General features: G+C 36.7%; 1 protein-coding gene across 1 annotated transcript in view; it reads left to right on the top strand.

Annotated features, from left to right (window-relative positions):
- The window catches only part of LOC113055350 (semaphorin-3F-like), a 55836-nt gene that overhangs the window by 29097 nt on the left and 9287 nt on the right, over window positions 1-17452 (top strand). Inside the window, exons 3-12 of the mRNA XM_026221595.1 lie at window positions 2040-2200; window positions 2867-2929; window positions 4825-4944; window positions 7273-7362; window positions 9335-9428; window positions 11464-11583; window positions 11913-12052; window positions 14304-14418; window positions 16935-17004; window positions 17192-17336. Coding sequence (XP_026077380.1) covers window positions 2040-2200; window positions 2867-2929; window positions 4825-4944; window positions 7273-7362; window positions 9335-9428; window positions 11464-11583; window positions 11913-12052; window positions 14304-14418; window positions 16935-17004; window positions 17192-17336 — 1118 coding nt within the window. The remainder of the gene's footprint in view (window positions 1-2039; window positions 2201-2866; window positions 2930-4824; window positions 4945-7272; window positions 7363-9334; window positions 9429-11463; window positions 11584-11912; window positions 12053-14303; window positions 14419-16934; window positions 17005-17191; window positions 17337-17452) is intronic.

Raw genomic sequence — 17452 nt, 5'->3', positions numbered from 1 at the left:
CTGTTGGTACTGGAGTACAGTGTTCTTTAGACAGTTCGTCTTGTTTCCACAGGTGGCCCTCTGTCTTGCTAGAGAGAAAGAGAGGGAATCAGAGACAGTTTGGGGCATTGAAAGTCAGCGGAGAGAATGAGAGAAGAGGGAGATAAGGGTAACATTTAGTTTTTGGCATGCACAGTCTCTGCACTGTATTTACTCTGGTTTCATCAGGTCCAACCATATGCCAAGCCTTAGAGCTGAAGTGAGCTTTGTGAATTCAGAGAGACAGTGCATACTTGAATTCCTACAATAGTAAACTTCCATTTCCCCTCCCAGTAGAGCATTCCAGATTTTAAACACTGGTGTTTTCTTTGAGAGCTTCAGGTGCTAGTTTGCTGCATGGCTTGGCAAAAATCATTGAATACACGTGATGAATGTTCTGTTTAGGTTATGTGGTGGACAGAATGGCTGTACTGTCTTGCTCCCTGATTTATTAGAGCTGATCTTCCCTAAGTATTAACATTTAATGTTGCTCTATTTATGCAACAAACATGAATGATATTGTGTGGATATTTGAGGAGAACTGTGCTATGACTTTGCTAAGCAACAATCTAGCCACCACTCCCATCCCAGCATTATGGTGCCAGCTTTAGAACAGGCATGTGCCAAATGTGAGTGATGTACTGTGCTGTGGGATTGAGCTCATGGTCTTGTGTGTGTGAAAGCTTCCCCTGGGTCTTGAGTGGAAGCACACACTGATGTGAGTGTGGTCTGACCACGCAGATGGTCAGTCAGAAGGGCTGCTAAAACAAACAGATGTTTAGGAGATGCTGACAGACGTGCTGAGAGGAGATGGAACTACTATGTGGAGTCTACCTTTTATTTTTTTTGCTTTTTTTTTGCTTTCACTTTATTTCACTCTTTCTCTTGGTTTCTTTTGCTTGCTCTTCTAATCTTGATTTCTTTGTTCTTTTTTCCTCCTCTTCATTCAGTTTTTGCTAGTTCTTTGGCTCAGGCTTTTTCTTTCACTCTTTTTTTCTTGTTCCTCTTTTTTTTACTTCTCTTTTGCTCTTGTATTTTTTTTCTCTTTTTCTTTTTTCTTTTTATTTCTTTCTGTTTCACTCTTAGACTCCTCTGCTCTTCGTTTCTTTTTCTTTTCACTTGTCCTTTCTTTTACTTACTTCTTTTCCTCTGGCTGTTTATCCCCACACATTCTAAATGATGGATTCATGGTTGTGCCTTGAGCTGAAACACAAATAATCTCACAGACGGAGACTCACACACACCGTTGTGACTGCTGTCAATCAAAGCCCTGATTCATCGTTAGATTTGTTCTGATACTAAGATTAGAAATGATTTTTAATCGTTATCTCTAATGGGTGATTCCTGACTTTTTGATTGACATACGCTCTGAATAGATGTGTGTTTGTGTGTGTGTGTGTGTGTGTGTGTGTGTTCCTTGTCCTCCATGACCTGTGTGCAACACCAGGTTAACTGATGTCTGTTGAGTATAAGTGTAGTTTTACGCCCTCCATAACTGTTCACATCCTAAAATTATGTTTATACAAAAATGTTAATATAGTATCTTTTTATATGATTTTCTAGATTTTCAACTCCAAAAAGGAATCCCAGCACATATATTTTGTTTAATTTATTGATAACTTCCTTTTGCTTTGGAAACACAGTGAAGTGTTTCTCCCCCCCCCCAGATCTCACTATGTTTGTGTGTCTCTAAGATAAGATTGGAAATATCTGAAGACATGATTAAAGATTCGATTGCCATGTTTTGAGCCTGCGATAACAAACTCTCTTTTACCTCATATGGTGAAATGGATTGATTATACTTTGTTGTGAACTGTGGCCAAAACTATTATGTTATTGTCAAGCTGCCATGTTTTTATGAGATGTATTTCAGGAATTATGGAAATGGAATGAAACTGGGAGTGGAAACGCTCTTTCTCTCTGTGTAAATCTTACTAAAACAAACAATGTCATGGCAATAAATGGCTTGTCTGTTTTTGCTGATTGACCTGAATTCTCATTCTCGCTCTCTCTTTCTGCAGATCTGAGGTCTACTGGTACAGCCCATCACTTCTCTTTCCTGTTGAACACATCAGACTATCGCATCCTGCGCATGGATGAGGATCACGACCGCATGTATGTGGGCACCAAAGACTATATCCTTTCTTTGGACCTCCATGACATCAACCGAGAACCCCTCATAGTAAGAACCAACACAAACCCACTCCAACTGCCTCCCACTAACACAGATAGATAGATAGATAGATAGATAGATAGATAGATAGATAGATAGACAGACAGGGATATATATATATATTATAATTTATTGATTCAGCTTTGTATTTTAATTGTTTTTTTATTTTATTTATTTATTTATTTTAAGTTGTATGCTTTTATTTTACAGCTTTTGTTTTTATTAATTTGATTTATTCTTTTTTAAAAATATATTTTTATTAGTTTTTTTAATGTATCCTTTAATATTTGTATTTATTTATTTAAGTTGTTTTATTTATTATTCACAGTTTTATTAATTACTTTATTTATTTAAAGAATATTTTGGATTCAGCTTCTGGACAAACACAAGCCATAAACTAAATCACAGCAGGCTCCAAGGGTCATTCCTCTATCACTGTTATTTTTACTGATTAGCTCACAGCAATTCAGGAAACTGACTATTAAATTCTATAAAACTAAAGGCTGGATATGTGGGGAACCCCAGGGCCTTGTAAAAATTCAGGGTGAACATTCCCTGGCAAGTCCAGCTCATTACGGTGAAAGGTTGTTGAGTTAAAGTGGATCATTTCTGAGATAGTGTGTCATTGTTGTGACAAATGGGATTGACCTTTCTCTCTGATACTCTCTCTTTCAGATACACTGGCCTGTTTCTCCACAAAGGAAAACGGAGTGTGTTTTAAGTGGCAAAGACACAAACGTGAGGCTGTCTTTAAATTTCTTTGCTTCCACTCCGCTCACATATGCTCTAATCTGGAAGGCCGCGATAAACACAGAATAGAACTCTTGGATAACTGCTCAGCTCTTCAAATGAGTGTAATAATTCCTCCAAGAATTGTTCAAGACAGTGTTATAACAACATACACAACCAGTTTTTCAGTTTACAGTTGGTCCACATTTGCTCACAAGATATGTTTGTTTAGACATCTTAACTCATCTGGATATCTCCGGCCAGCTCTCACTTGTGAAACACTATGGCTATGTGACATCTGTTTGTGGTTTGGATTTTAAGCTGTAAATGTCATTACAAATACACAGCATATGCAAAGTCGTTTGGTCAGGGTCTATAGCCCCCTTAAACTCCACAAAAAATAGTTGCTGATATAAATTAAGTGAAAGTGAGATATTCGAGTTTAGGAGTAGTGCTGAGGTCAAATATATGTGTTGCAAACCTCAGCCTTCCAGGTCAGACACCACACACAAAAAAATACAGTATGCACTCGTATGTATTTAGAGAAGGAAAACAGATGCTAGATCCAGCATGCAATGAACTCCAACCGGTCAAATTCCTAGATTCGTGGATATGGAATTGGAAAAGCGGTTTAGTGGTCTGGTAAAGAAACTGTGTGCATCACCTGATCATCTGCACATCAGCGGGGTGCATTTCATTGGGGGTTTTTTGTTGTGCACTGGTATGGAACTTAGTGTCAGTTTGGTGGCGGGATGTGATGGGTTTCAACAACAGTTTAGGAATGATTAATAATGTTGAATGCACTTGCTTTGAAATTAATCCACATGTAGCTCTTCTGATTTCTGAATCTTTTGAACTCTTGAATGTAAGGTTGCTGCCAGTACAGAGTTTAAAAACCTTGGAAATACTTGGATCGTTATAATATAGTTATAATAATTGGATACCATCAAGAAATTGATCATTTTATTCAGCAAGGATTCATAAAATCTGTCAAAAGTGACAGTAAATACATTCATAATATTACAAAATCTTTCTATTTCAAATAAATGCTACCTTTTTTCTATTCATCAAAGAAATCTTGGGAAAAAATGGTTCACGGTTTATACATACAGTAAATATGGAGCAGCACAACTGTTTTCAACATTGATTACAAAAAGAAATGCTTCGTATTAGAAATGTTTCAAATCAGCATATTAGAATGATTTCTGAAGGATCATGTGACACTGAGACTAGAATAATAATGCTGAAAATTCAGCTTTGGATCACAGGAATGAATTACATTTGAAAATATATTCATATAGAAAATAGTTATTTTAAATAGTAATAGTATTTTACAATATTACTGTTTTTACTGTACTTTTAATCAAATAAATGCAGCCTTTGTGAGCATAAGAGACTTATTAAAAATAAAGTTTAAAAAATCCTAGAATTTTAAAAGGCTGTGTGCATCAAAGCAAAACTAATAGGGCAACTGTGTCATTATGAGTATTATTATAAACTGTCATATTGCACTGTCTTCTACAGCCAACTTTGAGGTCAAATACAGTGAAAGTGGAGCAATACAGTTTAAGTTTGAGATGATATAAAATGCTTATATATTTATAGCTAGCTACCCGTATACTTGACAGTTCTTGTATTTGGACAAACAGTCCCTAAATTCTGCCGTCAAATGTTTTGGTCTGCTTTCCCAGAACTGAAGGACTAATTTTCACACGTTTATATCTGCCTGAAGTTTATTTTCTTATTGTTTAGCAGTAGCATATAATGCTAACAAAACCCAAAAGCTAACAGACATGAACTAATAAAACTTCACAGTTTTATTTTTAATGTCTGGTCTAATGGCTATTTTGTTCAGCCTGTCACAGACGTGTGAAAATAATTACCGTGATTGTTTCCTTTCTCAGGGCGAGTGCGGTAATTTCATCCGTCTGATTGAGCCTTGGAACAGGACGCACTTGTACGTGTGCGGGACAGGCGCCTACAACCCAGTGTGCACTTATGTCAACAGAGGACGCAAACCTATGGTAACTACCTTTTCTGAGAGTGGGGTAACAGGGCATGAATGATGTGTCTTAACCATAGCGGGTACACCTGGATACCTGTGAGGCACAGGTGTTCTTACTGTATTTATAGATATTCCTTTTCCAGAATTCTCAACAAATCTATCCATTACCGACTCTTACAGTTCATCAAGTGTGATTTCTCACTCACCGTCCCCCTGTGTCACCTCCTCCCCCATTAAAATCCCTCCAGGTGTTGGCTGGCGTTCACCCTCACAGCTGCCTTCCCCAGCGCACTATAACTCTCTCTCCTGTTTAGTCTTACTCTTTAACCGAGGAGCTTGAGTTTCTTCACTCGAGCCAGGCATCACTCTGTGGACCCTCTTTGCCTTATTAGGACCCTTGCTTGTGCAGCTAGCACTTTTGCAGCTTTAAATACAATGCTTGTTCTCTAATGACGGTCCAGAGAATTTTAAAGTGGAATTAACAGAAGTCAGAAGTTGGGAATCCATTTACTTTATTTTCTTAACACACGCACACACCTATGCCAATATTACAGTTACTTTAATTGGTTTTGCATTTCTTAATGGTTCACCCAACAGTGAAGTTCAGCCAACAATGAAAAACATTTTCGGAACTTAATGCATTGAATGTTATTCAAAAAGTCACATGGGTTTGGAATAACATGAGGGTGAATAAAAAAACGACAATTATTCCTGTAGTTTCTTAGTTTTTAGTCTGAGATGTGTATCATGTAGGTTGTTAACTCCCATTGTAGTGTCTCAGTATGGTACTGGTGGTCTGTAGCCCTCCATAATAATGAATTGCCTCAACTTTTCTCAGCAATGTTTAACTGGCACACATCTATTAATGCCATCCGCGGTTGAATGTTGGTATAAGAGCTGAGAGGTGATATCATACCCCTCACACCCTGCTCTTTCTAGACAGGAAACCTGGGTCACAGACTGCGTCCACAAAGTCCTCCAGTCAGGCAAACATCTCCACGTCTGTCCCAATGAGCACAACACACATCATGTCTAACACATACAGGCGCACATTAATCCAAAGGCATCCAGATGTGGCCAACTGCAAGGACATTAACTCTGTGTTGATGATTTTTGGGGATTTCCGAGAGCCAGCTGTGCAACCAATCACGATCAAACCATCCAATAGCAGCACGCTATGATAAGACCACAGTCCCAGACAAGTTTTGCTTTACACTTCAAAATATCTTTAGTGCTTAATATCGTTCATACACAAACTCTCTTCCGAAACCTAGTAAGCAAGCTTGATGTCCCTGCTGAAAAAGAGTGCACAGTAAACCAGGTGGCTAGTTAGTCTGTTTTGATGGTTTTAGAGTCTTCTTCACCTTCTACCAATGCAACTTCCTAAATGAAGTGGCGATGAACAAGCACAATGCAGAAAGCGGGGCATAAAATTACATGGTACACAAAATACTTAATGTTTATTGATTATGTTAATGATTTATTCATATATTCATGGACCATTTTGCACTATTGAAATTATTATATTTAAAAATAACAGTAAATAGAAAACGTAAATGTAAATGGATAGAATGGAAGAATACAAAGAGACAAATCGAAGCAATTGTCATATTAATAAAATCAGCTCCATCGATTATAACTTTTAAGTCTTATTTAAAAACGTATTTGTTTTCTTTAGAATAAGGTATGTTTGTTTTGTTGTATGATTTTAATGTTATTATTTTCGTAAAGCACTTTGGGGCAGCGTCTGTTGTTTAAAAAATGTGCTACAGTATATACATAAAATTGCATGCTTGCTTGCTAAAATAAAAATAATTAGAAATGAATACAAATAATGATAAAAAAAAAAAAGTTAAAAGTACAAAAAATGGCATGAATTGATTGCACATGTGAAATAAGGTGTGTTTGATCTAAAAACAAATAATAATAATTACACTCATAAAATAAGTGTAATAAAATAAGTGTATGTTGTATGTTTTATTATCATCATACATAGTGCTATGCGACTGTGCAATCTATTCTGGGATTGCCTTTACTGTTTCAGATACTTGTAGTGAATCCTTATTTTATCTTTATTTATTTTGATTATTAATTAAATTTATTATTAAAAAAAATTATTTATTTTATTTTTTTTATTTTTTTGCGTCTTGGTACAGAGATGATTTTTCACTTTCAAAAGCATTCACAGATACACATACATGTAATGAATATTGTTTCTCTGAGTGTTAAAGTTCTCCTCAGTGCCTAGCTGAATGTACCTGTCTTATTTTTTCTTTTGAAAGGGGCAACCTTACTTGGTAAGTGAGTAACATCTTAAGTCATGTGACTATTGTATGTTCTGTTTTAGACCGCCATGCATCTCCAGATGCCCCAGACCAGAGGCAGATCTAGTCGTGCAGCGGAACCTGAAATAGTGTTTGATGAGACCGGACTACAGGTGGGACACTAATCTGGATGTCTGCCACAAGCCTGATGACTCTCCTTCAGTCTAAAGATGCATTAACCTGCATGCTTTTCGTTCCTCTGTGTCTTTCTTGTTTCGCCTCATCTGTCTGATGTCTGCAGGTGTTTTTGTTTTTGTTAACTCTTTGTCTTGTATTTCTAACCTGTTTTCTTTTTTCTTTTTTTCATGTCTTGTTTTTTGTGCATTAAAGTCTTTGCTTTCTTTTATTTGTAGAATTTGTCTTCATGGTTAATCTCTGTCGGCTGATCTATGTTTAAGTTTTGTTCTTCTGTAGTGTCTTAGCTTATTGAATGTTTCTCTCTTTGTAGTTCACCCTGCAAACTTCAATTCTGAAGTTAATTGTTAATTTGCAAGATATTTTTCCACGGAACATTACATAATCAGAATGTGTTTTATTTCTGGTACCATTGCAGTTTCTTTATAAATAACAAACTTGCAATACATAACCTTCTCGGTTTTAGTTTGATCACCCACCTCAACGTTTCTGCCCTCAAAGGAGTGACACACACTTTCAGGCAGTTGATAGAGCGCAAACACAAGGCGGCTCTTCCAAACACAAAGAAGCAGAGGAAATAATAGACCTACACAGCTAAACATTACTCAAATACTTCAGCTGGCCTACATTTCACATCTCAGGAAGAAGTGCTTAACCTTTTTGTGACCTGAGCTCACTGTAGGTTTGAGCATCACAATGTAGAGACTCAAACCTTAAAATACACGTTTGTTTACTAAACCATTGCTCCTAATGCACTACCACTGCAGAAATAGAACTTTACATCGAGAGAAATTTTGAATTAAAATATGAAAATGGAAATTGGCATCACTTAAACCCAGTGTAAATGTATTTTATATATATTAAAATGTATTTATACATAACGTTACAATGTAGATTTAATTGCTTTGTTTTTTAATTAATTATATATTAATTATATAATTTTTTTTATTTTTGTAAATCCATTTATTAAATATAATCGTCACTGGTAAAAAGAGACAAATCTAACCCATTGCTTTATTAATAAAAATAATTAAAAACTCATATTTATTAATTAAATTTATTTAATAATTTTTTTATAATAATGATAATAATAACTTGAATTGTGGCATGAATTGATGGCAAACACATATGAAATAAGGCATTTGAAAACCTTTTGTTAATGGTTATTCAGGTAACTCACTAAATTTAGCAATTTATTTGCAGTAGAATATAGTTACTAATTCCTAACATCACATCTATCAAACAGAAGAATATAGGATATCTATAGCAAATTTGTCATTTCTAATTTAAAGCAACCCTGCAGGAGCTGGCAGTGTTGGCTTGTTTTTGTTGGATTTAATAATGGGTGAAAGGAAATCTGTTAATGCTGGAGAACTCTGAATATTTTGACAGCCGTTCCGCTCTCCTTCAAATGAATGTTGATAGATTAGATTAGAAATGTCTTGCACTCTTCTGTCTCCTTCTATGACTGAAAATCTGGGGTTAGAAAGCTATAGATCTTTCTCGTGGTGAGTCTTCGGGGCATGTCAGCACACGCTTGTGGCAGTCCCTAGATCGCACATCCAAATACCTGTCAGTCAGTGTTTCTACATCATGCCCGAGGGATTCTGGGATGGGTCGGTGTCAGTAAGCCATTTCGCCACGCTCACGATGCAGGATTAGACCGGTGTTATCAGGAGCATGGCAGAGAAGTTTGGATAGTGAAACTTTTTATATACAGATTGTATTCTGGAATCTATCTTTGAGATTAGTTAATTTTGCGCTATTGCTTTTCTCTTACCAACTGTGCATTATTGTCTTTGTCTTCACACGCCTAACGCTGTTGATCTAATCCACGTCATGTTTTATAGGCGTTTGAGGACCTACTATACAGTATATGCAAAGCATTTCTGTAGAATTATTGATTGTACGACACCGAAATCTAATCTTTGCATTAAATTTTCCTTTCAGGAATATGTCTTCCATCTGGAGACCGGCAAGGAGGATTCTGGGAAGGGAAAGTGCCCATATGATCCAAAACTGAACAGTGTCTCCACTTTGATTAGTGAGTCCCTTCAACAATTCCATTCAAAACTGAGGAGACATATTTGAGTTGAGTGTTGAATGTGCCACATTGTGCATTCTTTTGTGCCTGTCCTACTCCGAAAAACAGCACTTCCTATGCTTGTGAGCATTCATTTTAGTGACTACTCAAAGCAACTCACTCTTTTAGAAGACTTGTTTCATAGCTATTGCCTAAAAAAGTGACAGAATTTTCTCTCAAGATGGTACATTTTTTTTATGATTTCCCATGATTTCTGAATATCTCCTAATGGAGAACTCAGATTGCAGAGAAACCATTTATACCGAAACGTGCAAATCAGTTAAGTGCATGGAGTGTTTTAACAAGTCCTCTAATGATGCTTCTCACTGTGAGTCTACATGCACTTGCAAACTCAATTGTTTATTGGTCATTTGAGATGGGTCATTTGAGAATAATGGTTAAGGGGAAAAGGTTTTTCACATTTAGATAGGTTAACTATGTCTTATATTCACAGAAAAACATGTTAAGTTTGAGAAAAAAAGGCCTTGCTATTTTATTAGGCTCATTGTAGCTATATTAGGTCCAAAACTAAACAAGTTTAATAGGAATAGGACTGTATCAAAATAAAACCAAAATGGTGATACTGCTTTGTGTGATTATGAAATCACAAAGGCTGTGATTTAAATAAATAAATATATATTCTGTGTGTTTTAGGGCGAAGTGATTCTTTTACTTGTGAGCAAGCCTTGATCTAGTGTTTTTAGTGTCTCTGAGTGACTGGAATCACATTAAATGCTGCTCCACACAAACTCAATCTCTGAAAACACCTCTCTTTTGGCACGTCTGAACTGGCTGCCAAATTAAAAGCTTGATGGTTTAATATTTTTACATTTTAAAACCGTATGTTTGTTAGGTATTTTTGTGACAAATTTGTAGTATATTAGTTTTTTTCTGACTAAACAGTCCCCAAACTAGCACATTATCAGCCAAAACCAAAAAAACAGCACAGAGCCCCAATTTAGCAGGTCTTACACAGCAGGTAATTCTGCGAAACTCTTGACTAGGACAACAACTGGCTAAACCATCTAAATCAGCACAGCTTAGCAAAGCCTGCAACTAGCAAAAACCACTTGGCTAAGCCAGTAAAACAATTTATCACAGTCTTACATGAAGTGCGACCTTAAAAGCCACAAACAAACATGACAAGGAAGCTTTTACAAACAATTTGGCATGCTATTCGTTGAAAGAACGCTTTAGTACTTGCCTGTCTGGTTGTGTTTAACTACCACCTCATATATTAAAGTTGTTTGGTCGAATTTACAAGGCGTTCTGACAGGTTGGCACCTAGACGTTCCCTAAGAATCAACAATTTTGATATGCCGTCGGAAAAACCGCCGCCGGCTGAGCAAATAGACTGTCAGCAAACTCATTCTACATCCAGTATGCTTCCTCTACAAACCCCTCCGATTGAACTCGTATCTCCCGTTGTACACAGAAGCAAGTGTGGGCAAAAACAGGCAGGCCCTGCGTTCTGGATTCCTCCAAGAGGGAATTAATCAAGAGAGCGGCTCATGACAGCGCTCCGCCTGGCCAAGGCTCTACCGCCCCTCCTTAACAGCCATGGCCTCTGCCAACTACACGCTGAGACACCTGCTCAAATGGCCTGCAACTGAATTCTGCACACACACACATATATACACACATTTGACCTCCACACTACTTAACAAGGAACAAATTCCTCCAGAGGCAATAATAACCCCTCACATGCACATGCATAATGACCAGTGCATGTGAAACTCAGTGGGCATCAATCTTGTGCAGCGTGTAATGTAAGTTGGCAGTTGCCATCGAGTAAGTTCACTGTAAGTTGAACAGTTGATAAGTTAAATGCTCATTTTCTGTGCCTTGATTAATCCCCTGGCAATAATTCATCATCATGGGTGTGGCCAATGTCTCAATGAAATAAAAGCTCATAAATCAATTGTATCATTCTTTTATATTCACAGACACTTACATTCTGACTTTCTCTTTTTATCTCTGTTTTTGTAAACCTTAGATGGAGAACTGTATGCAGGGGTGTATATTGATTTCATGGGGACAGACTCTGCTATTTTCCGAACTTTGGGGAAAAACACAATCATGCGTACTGACCAATACAACTCAAGATGGCTGAATGGTAAATAAGTTGATAATAGTGTTTTTATATTTTATTTTATCTATATTTTAAATGCATTGATATGGTTTTTATTTTATTTTTATATTTTAAGCCTAATCCACCATTTATTTAATGATAAAAAAATGCCAATTTATCATAAAAGTTATTTTTTCTTTTCTTGCTATTTGATGCTTTTTTTAAAACTTAAATAGTACTTAAATAGTCCTAATAGTTTCACAAATTTTTCTATGAAAAGGCTGATAAATGTTTCATTGTGCAACTGTAAAATGATATTGCATGTTGCATTTTTTTCTTCTTATTTTTTTTCTCCCTCACTTTCTTTTTCTTAGACCCTTCATTTGTCCATGTGCACCTTATCCCTGACAGCAATGAAAAAAACGATGACAAACTCTACTTTTTCTTCCGCGAGAAGTCTTCCGAGATGGGCCAGAGCCCCAAGTTACAGTCACGCATCGGCCGAATCTGCCTGGTGAGTTCTGACCTGAAATATGAGTTGATGAATATGACGTTTGAGACATTCCGTACCCTTTAGCATTTCTGAAAGAGATTCCAGCAACAGCCTAGAGCGAGCAAGTACTGGTTTGTGGATACTTGACTGTGGCATTTCTGTCTGCTGGCCGCTGACGTGCTGAAATCCACACATATTTGACCTTCCTGCTTACAATACTTCTCTCTATAAATGTGACCCTTGAACCTGTGACCTTTTAACTTGTCAGGTCAGCTGTTCTGAGTATGACTGTTTCTTTACCAGAGCATGCTATGGAAAAGATAGCTTATTCACTAGCACCACAGCGATTTGTCCCGAATGTGGAGCTTAACCACAAGTTCTTAATGAAAATAGCGCCAGACCACAGCTGCAAATTGGGCAGGGCAATGAAAACACACATGGAGCGACAGGCTTGAGCCACAGGGGTAAACTCAGGGGTTTGTGGTACATCTTCTTGGGCTTAATGTAAGTTTGTGGGTGTGTTCATGTTTAGCTAAACTTGGCAGGGATGAATTCTGAAAAGTTCCTTACAAACCCACATAAATGGACCAAATAACTTTTCGATTTTTTGAAAATGTAAGCTAAATGTGCAAAAAAGAGTTTGGATAATTGCTAGTACATAGTTCTAAATATGTTTCTCAATGTCAAGTTTGAAAATGGACCAAAACATGGACCATCATAGGTAGTCCATATGACTGTAAATGTGCTTTCGAGTCTTTTGAAGCCTAATAATAGTAATTTTCTCTTTCAGAATCTTTGTTAGAGTTAAGGTAATCATAATTGGCTTGCTACAAGAACCACAGTCAATGGCAGGAAATCAAGAATTTATACCAGCATTCAGAAGTTTGGGGTCAATATGATAAACAAAAGTCTCTTAAGGCTGCATTTGTTTGACCAGAAAAACTGTAAAAACTATTATTAAAATTTAAAAAAACAATCTTTTTCTATTTGATTATATATTAAAATTATTAAAAACTTAAAAGTATTTTATACATGCGAACAGCAACCATTATAGATACTGAAAGCTGTTATGCTGCTTAATATTTTGGGAATTTTATGGTGTCTTTTGATTTAATAGAAAGTTCAAAAACAGGAATTATTTGAAATACACATTTTTCTTAACATTATAGACATTTATATTATGTAATGTTTTTTACTTCCGATTCAATGCATTTTTTAGGGGTTGTGTATTTTTTGTAACATGCATGTGTTTATTGAGCTGTTTCAAATGTGGAACCACATGGAGGTATATGACAGTACATGTTTTTGAGTTTTGTGTTTATCAGCTTTCTGTTTTGTGTTTAGGGGTGTGTTTCTAAGAGTGCGTGGTCTCTGTTGCGCGCAGAGTTGTTCTTAAGAATCATTGTAAATAACTTCTGAAAGTTAGGATAACCTCTAACTTGTCTTAAATTCCCAAAAATATGATGTCTAATGAATTTATTGATTCCCATCAAGCCTGTTGCAACAAAAACGTTCTGAATACTTATTATACTTATTACTTATTATATAATCTGCTTGCAATCTGCATGTACACCATACAGTCTGAAAGTCTGTCACATTCTTTTTAAGAAAAAAGTCTTCTAAGAATTCTAAGAAAAAGAAAATATTTAAGAACTTATTAGAAAATACGTAATAATTACTAATAATAAGTAATAGAAACATTTTACAAACATTTTAGAATGTATCTTAAGAAAGTCTTAAATTCCTTGACTCAACGATCCAGGTCATAGCAGTTAACATCTAGTTTACAGACTGCTTTGATGCTGTTATGGTGTTTGTATGTCCTTTTTGAAACTTAAAAGCTCCAGTCCTTATTTACTGTATTACAATTGTATGGGGAAATCATATTTGTGTTCCACTTAAGAAAGTACTGTAAGTGAACCTGTTTTGGAACAACAAAACGATTAAAAAGTAATTACAGATTTTTTTATTTTTGGGTGAACTTTCCCTTCATACTGCCAAACGAAAAGGTTGTGATTAAAGTCAGATGATAAATCAGGAATTCCTTAACCATCTCTTCCAAATATGTGGACAGCCATCAGACCAGATGGGTGCGTTTTGTGAACCAGACGAGACACTATTTGCAATCCTGTCTTCTCACAGCTAACTTTTCCTGGCTGTTTGTTCCTCTCTCTCCCGCTGCGGAGGGGCTTGAATGAATTAAGTACAGCTATTTCAGCTCTCTTTGATTTCAATTTCAAACCAGTGGCTCTCGATGTGTGTGTGTTTACAGAACGATGATGGTGGTCACTGCTGCTTGGTCAACAAGTGGAGCACCTTCCTGAAAGCCCGTCTCATCTGCTCGGTCCCAGGAGCTGATGGGATTGAAACGCATTTCGACGAGCTCAGTAAGTCTCACTCTGTTCATCTCCAACAGATAATGTCATCAGTTGAAAGGCCCCATTTCGGCTCTTAAAGTGGTTTGCGTTGGCTGGAGGCCAGTCAGTGATCACTTTAGCTGTGTGTGAATGAGAAAGATCTTCCCTTGGTTAGTCAGGTTTCAGTGGCCCTGTCCAATGTCGCCCACACCCTACTACAAAACCACATGCAAACCCTCCATCCACCCACAACATCCTGGATCCCCTAACATGGGCCTCCAGGTCTGCATTTACACCAGGCCAGGTGACATACCTCACCCTCCCTGCCATAATATGGCACCAGAATCCCCCCTTGTCCATGTGCATAGATAGGTAATGGCTTATTTGGAGCGGTGTTACATAAATCCACCCTCTTTTTTTCCAAACAAAAGCCTCTTTTGAGAAGGCTGAAGGTGTGGGAGATGTGCCATGAGCTGCGTGGAGACTTGAAGGGAGTTCGGATAACGTCCAGAGAGAAGGCCATGCCCTGTGGACGGATCAGGTGGACTGACAGGAATGTCGGGTCCACTAAGGTTGTCTTTCTTGCACTTATAGTCATTTCCAGACTATTTGGCCTCAGTGATGTAAGGAAACGGCGGGTTATGATCGTGCAGGAATGTATTGCTGTTGCTCATATTAAGAGAGCAGATTTGCGCTCCCGAACACAGTCGCTCAACTCTTATAAACAGGTTTATTAGTGGGGAGGATGTTTATACAGGCTCGTGGAGAAGTGATGATTTGTGTTGTGTGTTGAAAGAGGGATGTCCAGTCATTTTTAATAAGGCAATAAAGCTGTAGTTTGTTCTGAGTTGTGACAGTCTTCTAATGAGATGGATTAATACAGATAAAGTGCTAAAGTACAGCTTGTCATAGTAGTAGTCAGAGTAATCATAATTACACATTTACATTCTGTGGAAATCAGAAGATTTCTAATACTGTATATACACCATGATTTCAAAGTTTGGGGTCAGTACGAAGTCTTAAAATATATTTAAATATTCTTAAAAAATAATTTAAAATAACTGCTTCTCTTTGAAAATATATTTAAAGTGCAATTTATTTCTGTGATGCATAGCTGAATTTTCATCATCAGTACGCCAGTCTTCAGTGTCACATCATTCAGAAATCATTCTAATATGATGCTTTACTGCTCATTTCTTATCATATATATATATATATATATATATATATATATATATATATATATATATATATATATACACACAGAATAGCACTATTTAACTATTGCTATCATAGCATGGGATTAGCAATCCAATCAATTCTTGATCCATTACAAACCAAAAACCATCCTATATTGTTTTCTACTGCATATTGTTGCACTTTGAAATAGGCCACATAAGTTAATAAATGCTGTTTCATGTTTTCAATTTTCTGTTCAGAGGGATAGTGTGGATTTATACATAGATTCTATACAGCTGCAGTGCTCATGAGACTCTGGCTTTGCATTTAGGAGATTATGGGAGTTTGAACAGTTGGCAGACTTTAAGGATTTGGCAAATTCATCACAGATGGCCAAATGTTTGTTAAAAAAATCTGTAAAGATTTGTCATTTTAAAAGTATGTGTTTATCCCTGTTGATGATCTTTAGATACATCCCATTAACTGCATTTGTCCTGCTGTGAAGGACGAAAGTAGAGGAAGTTTGGGGTTGCCAAATGGATTGACGGAGAGAGAGAGATAGAGAGAGAGTCTTCAAAGTGATATTAGTTGATATCATAAGAAAACTCAGGTGGATGGGACATGTTACAGGCTGAATTTGAACCTGTATATCCAACATGAGCGTCTCACTGTGTCTGGAATCAATATACCACAGTGAATTTTTCATTCATAAGATCATGAGTTTCTAGTACTGTGAATGAGTTCTGAATGAATTTTTGATCGTCTTATAAACCATGTCTTTGATCCATATGCACATGATGTATTACCTGCGCTTTACATACAGCTACACTGAGATAATGTATAACGGTTGGCAGGATGTATGTGTGTGAGGCAATAGGAACCATATGTTTTGTTATGCTCATCTTTATTTTCCTGTGAGTTCTCCCTGAGGAGCACTTTAGCGGTCTTTAAACACACACTCATTCCCTTGCACACACAAACACACATATGCACACATAAGTGTTTATGAAAGTCAACTCAGCAAGTTTTGTAATCGTGATTACATGTCTTTTCTTTGTACATTGTCTCCTTCACATTATTTACTGTCCAGTTTACCATTAATTGAAAACTGATGTAAAATAAAATAGAAGTATTAGATGTCCAAAATAAATAAATATATAAATATTAGATGGAAGAGATGAAGTGCCGGAAACAAAAATAAAAATTCTCATTAATAGCGATGATGAGTCAAATGCGTTGAGAAACTCTGAGTCACAGGAAGTTTGCCCCAATATTCAGTAAATGCACTTGATTTATGCACTGCAAATATTAGCAAAGTGTTCTCCAGCCTTTTCATTGCAATGCTTTTCTATGTTTGTGTCTTTTAGGGGATGTGTACATACAACCTACACAGGACACTAAAAATCCCATCATCTATGGGGTCTTCTCTGTGTCTGGGTGAGTTTAGATATGTCTATATCTTCCTCCATCTGGAAACTGTAGTAAATACAGGAAGGGGTTGTTTAACATGGGCAGTTGTCCACTGCCTTTGCATCTGTTTTTCACATGCACACTTTTAAACACTTTATAAATTAATAGTTCTATATATGAACTTTATAACAAACACTGTCTTATTTTCCCCCAGCTCTGTATTCAAAGGCTCAGCGGTCTGTGTCTACTCAATGGCAGACATTCGGATGGTGTTCAATGGACCTTTTGCTCACAAAGAAGGTCCTAATTATCAATGGGTGGCCTACACTGGAAAAATCCCCTACCCTCGTCCAGGAACAGTGAGTTTAACACTCTTATGTACCAAATACCAAAAATTAGATTAATTATTGGCACACTGGTATAGAAGTATTAATCTAGACCTGCTGTTGAAAGTTAAAACCAAGCTGAAAGCACA

The sequence above is a fragment of the Carassius auratus genome, chromosome 36, assembly GCF_003368295.1.
Source record: "Carassius auratus strain Wakin chromosome 36, ASM336829v1, whole genome shotgun sequence".
In the NCBI taxonomy this organism is placed as follows: Eukaryota; Metazoa; Chordata; class Actinopteri; order Cypriniformes; family Cyprinidae; genus Carassius; species Carassius auratus.
The sequence above is the reverse complement of the archived record's forward strand: the minus strand, read 5'-3'. Positions and strand labels throughout refer to the sequence as shown.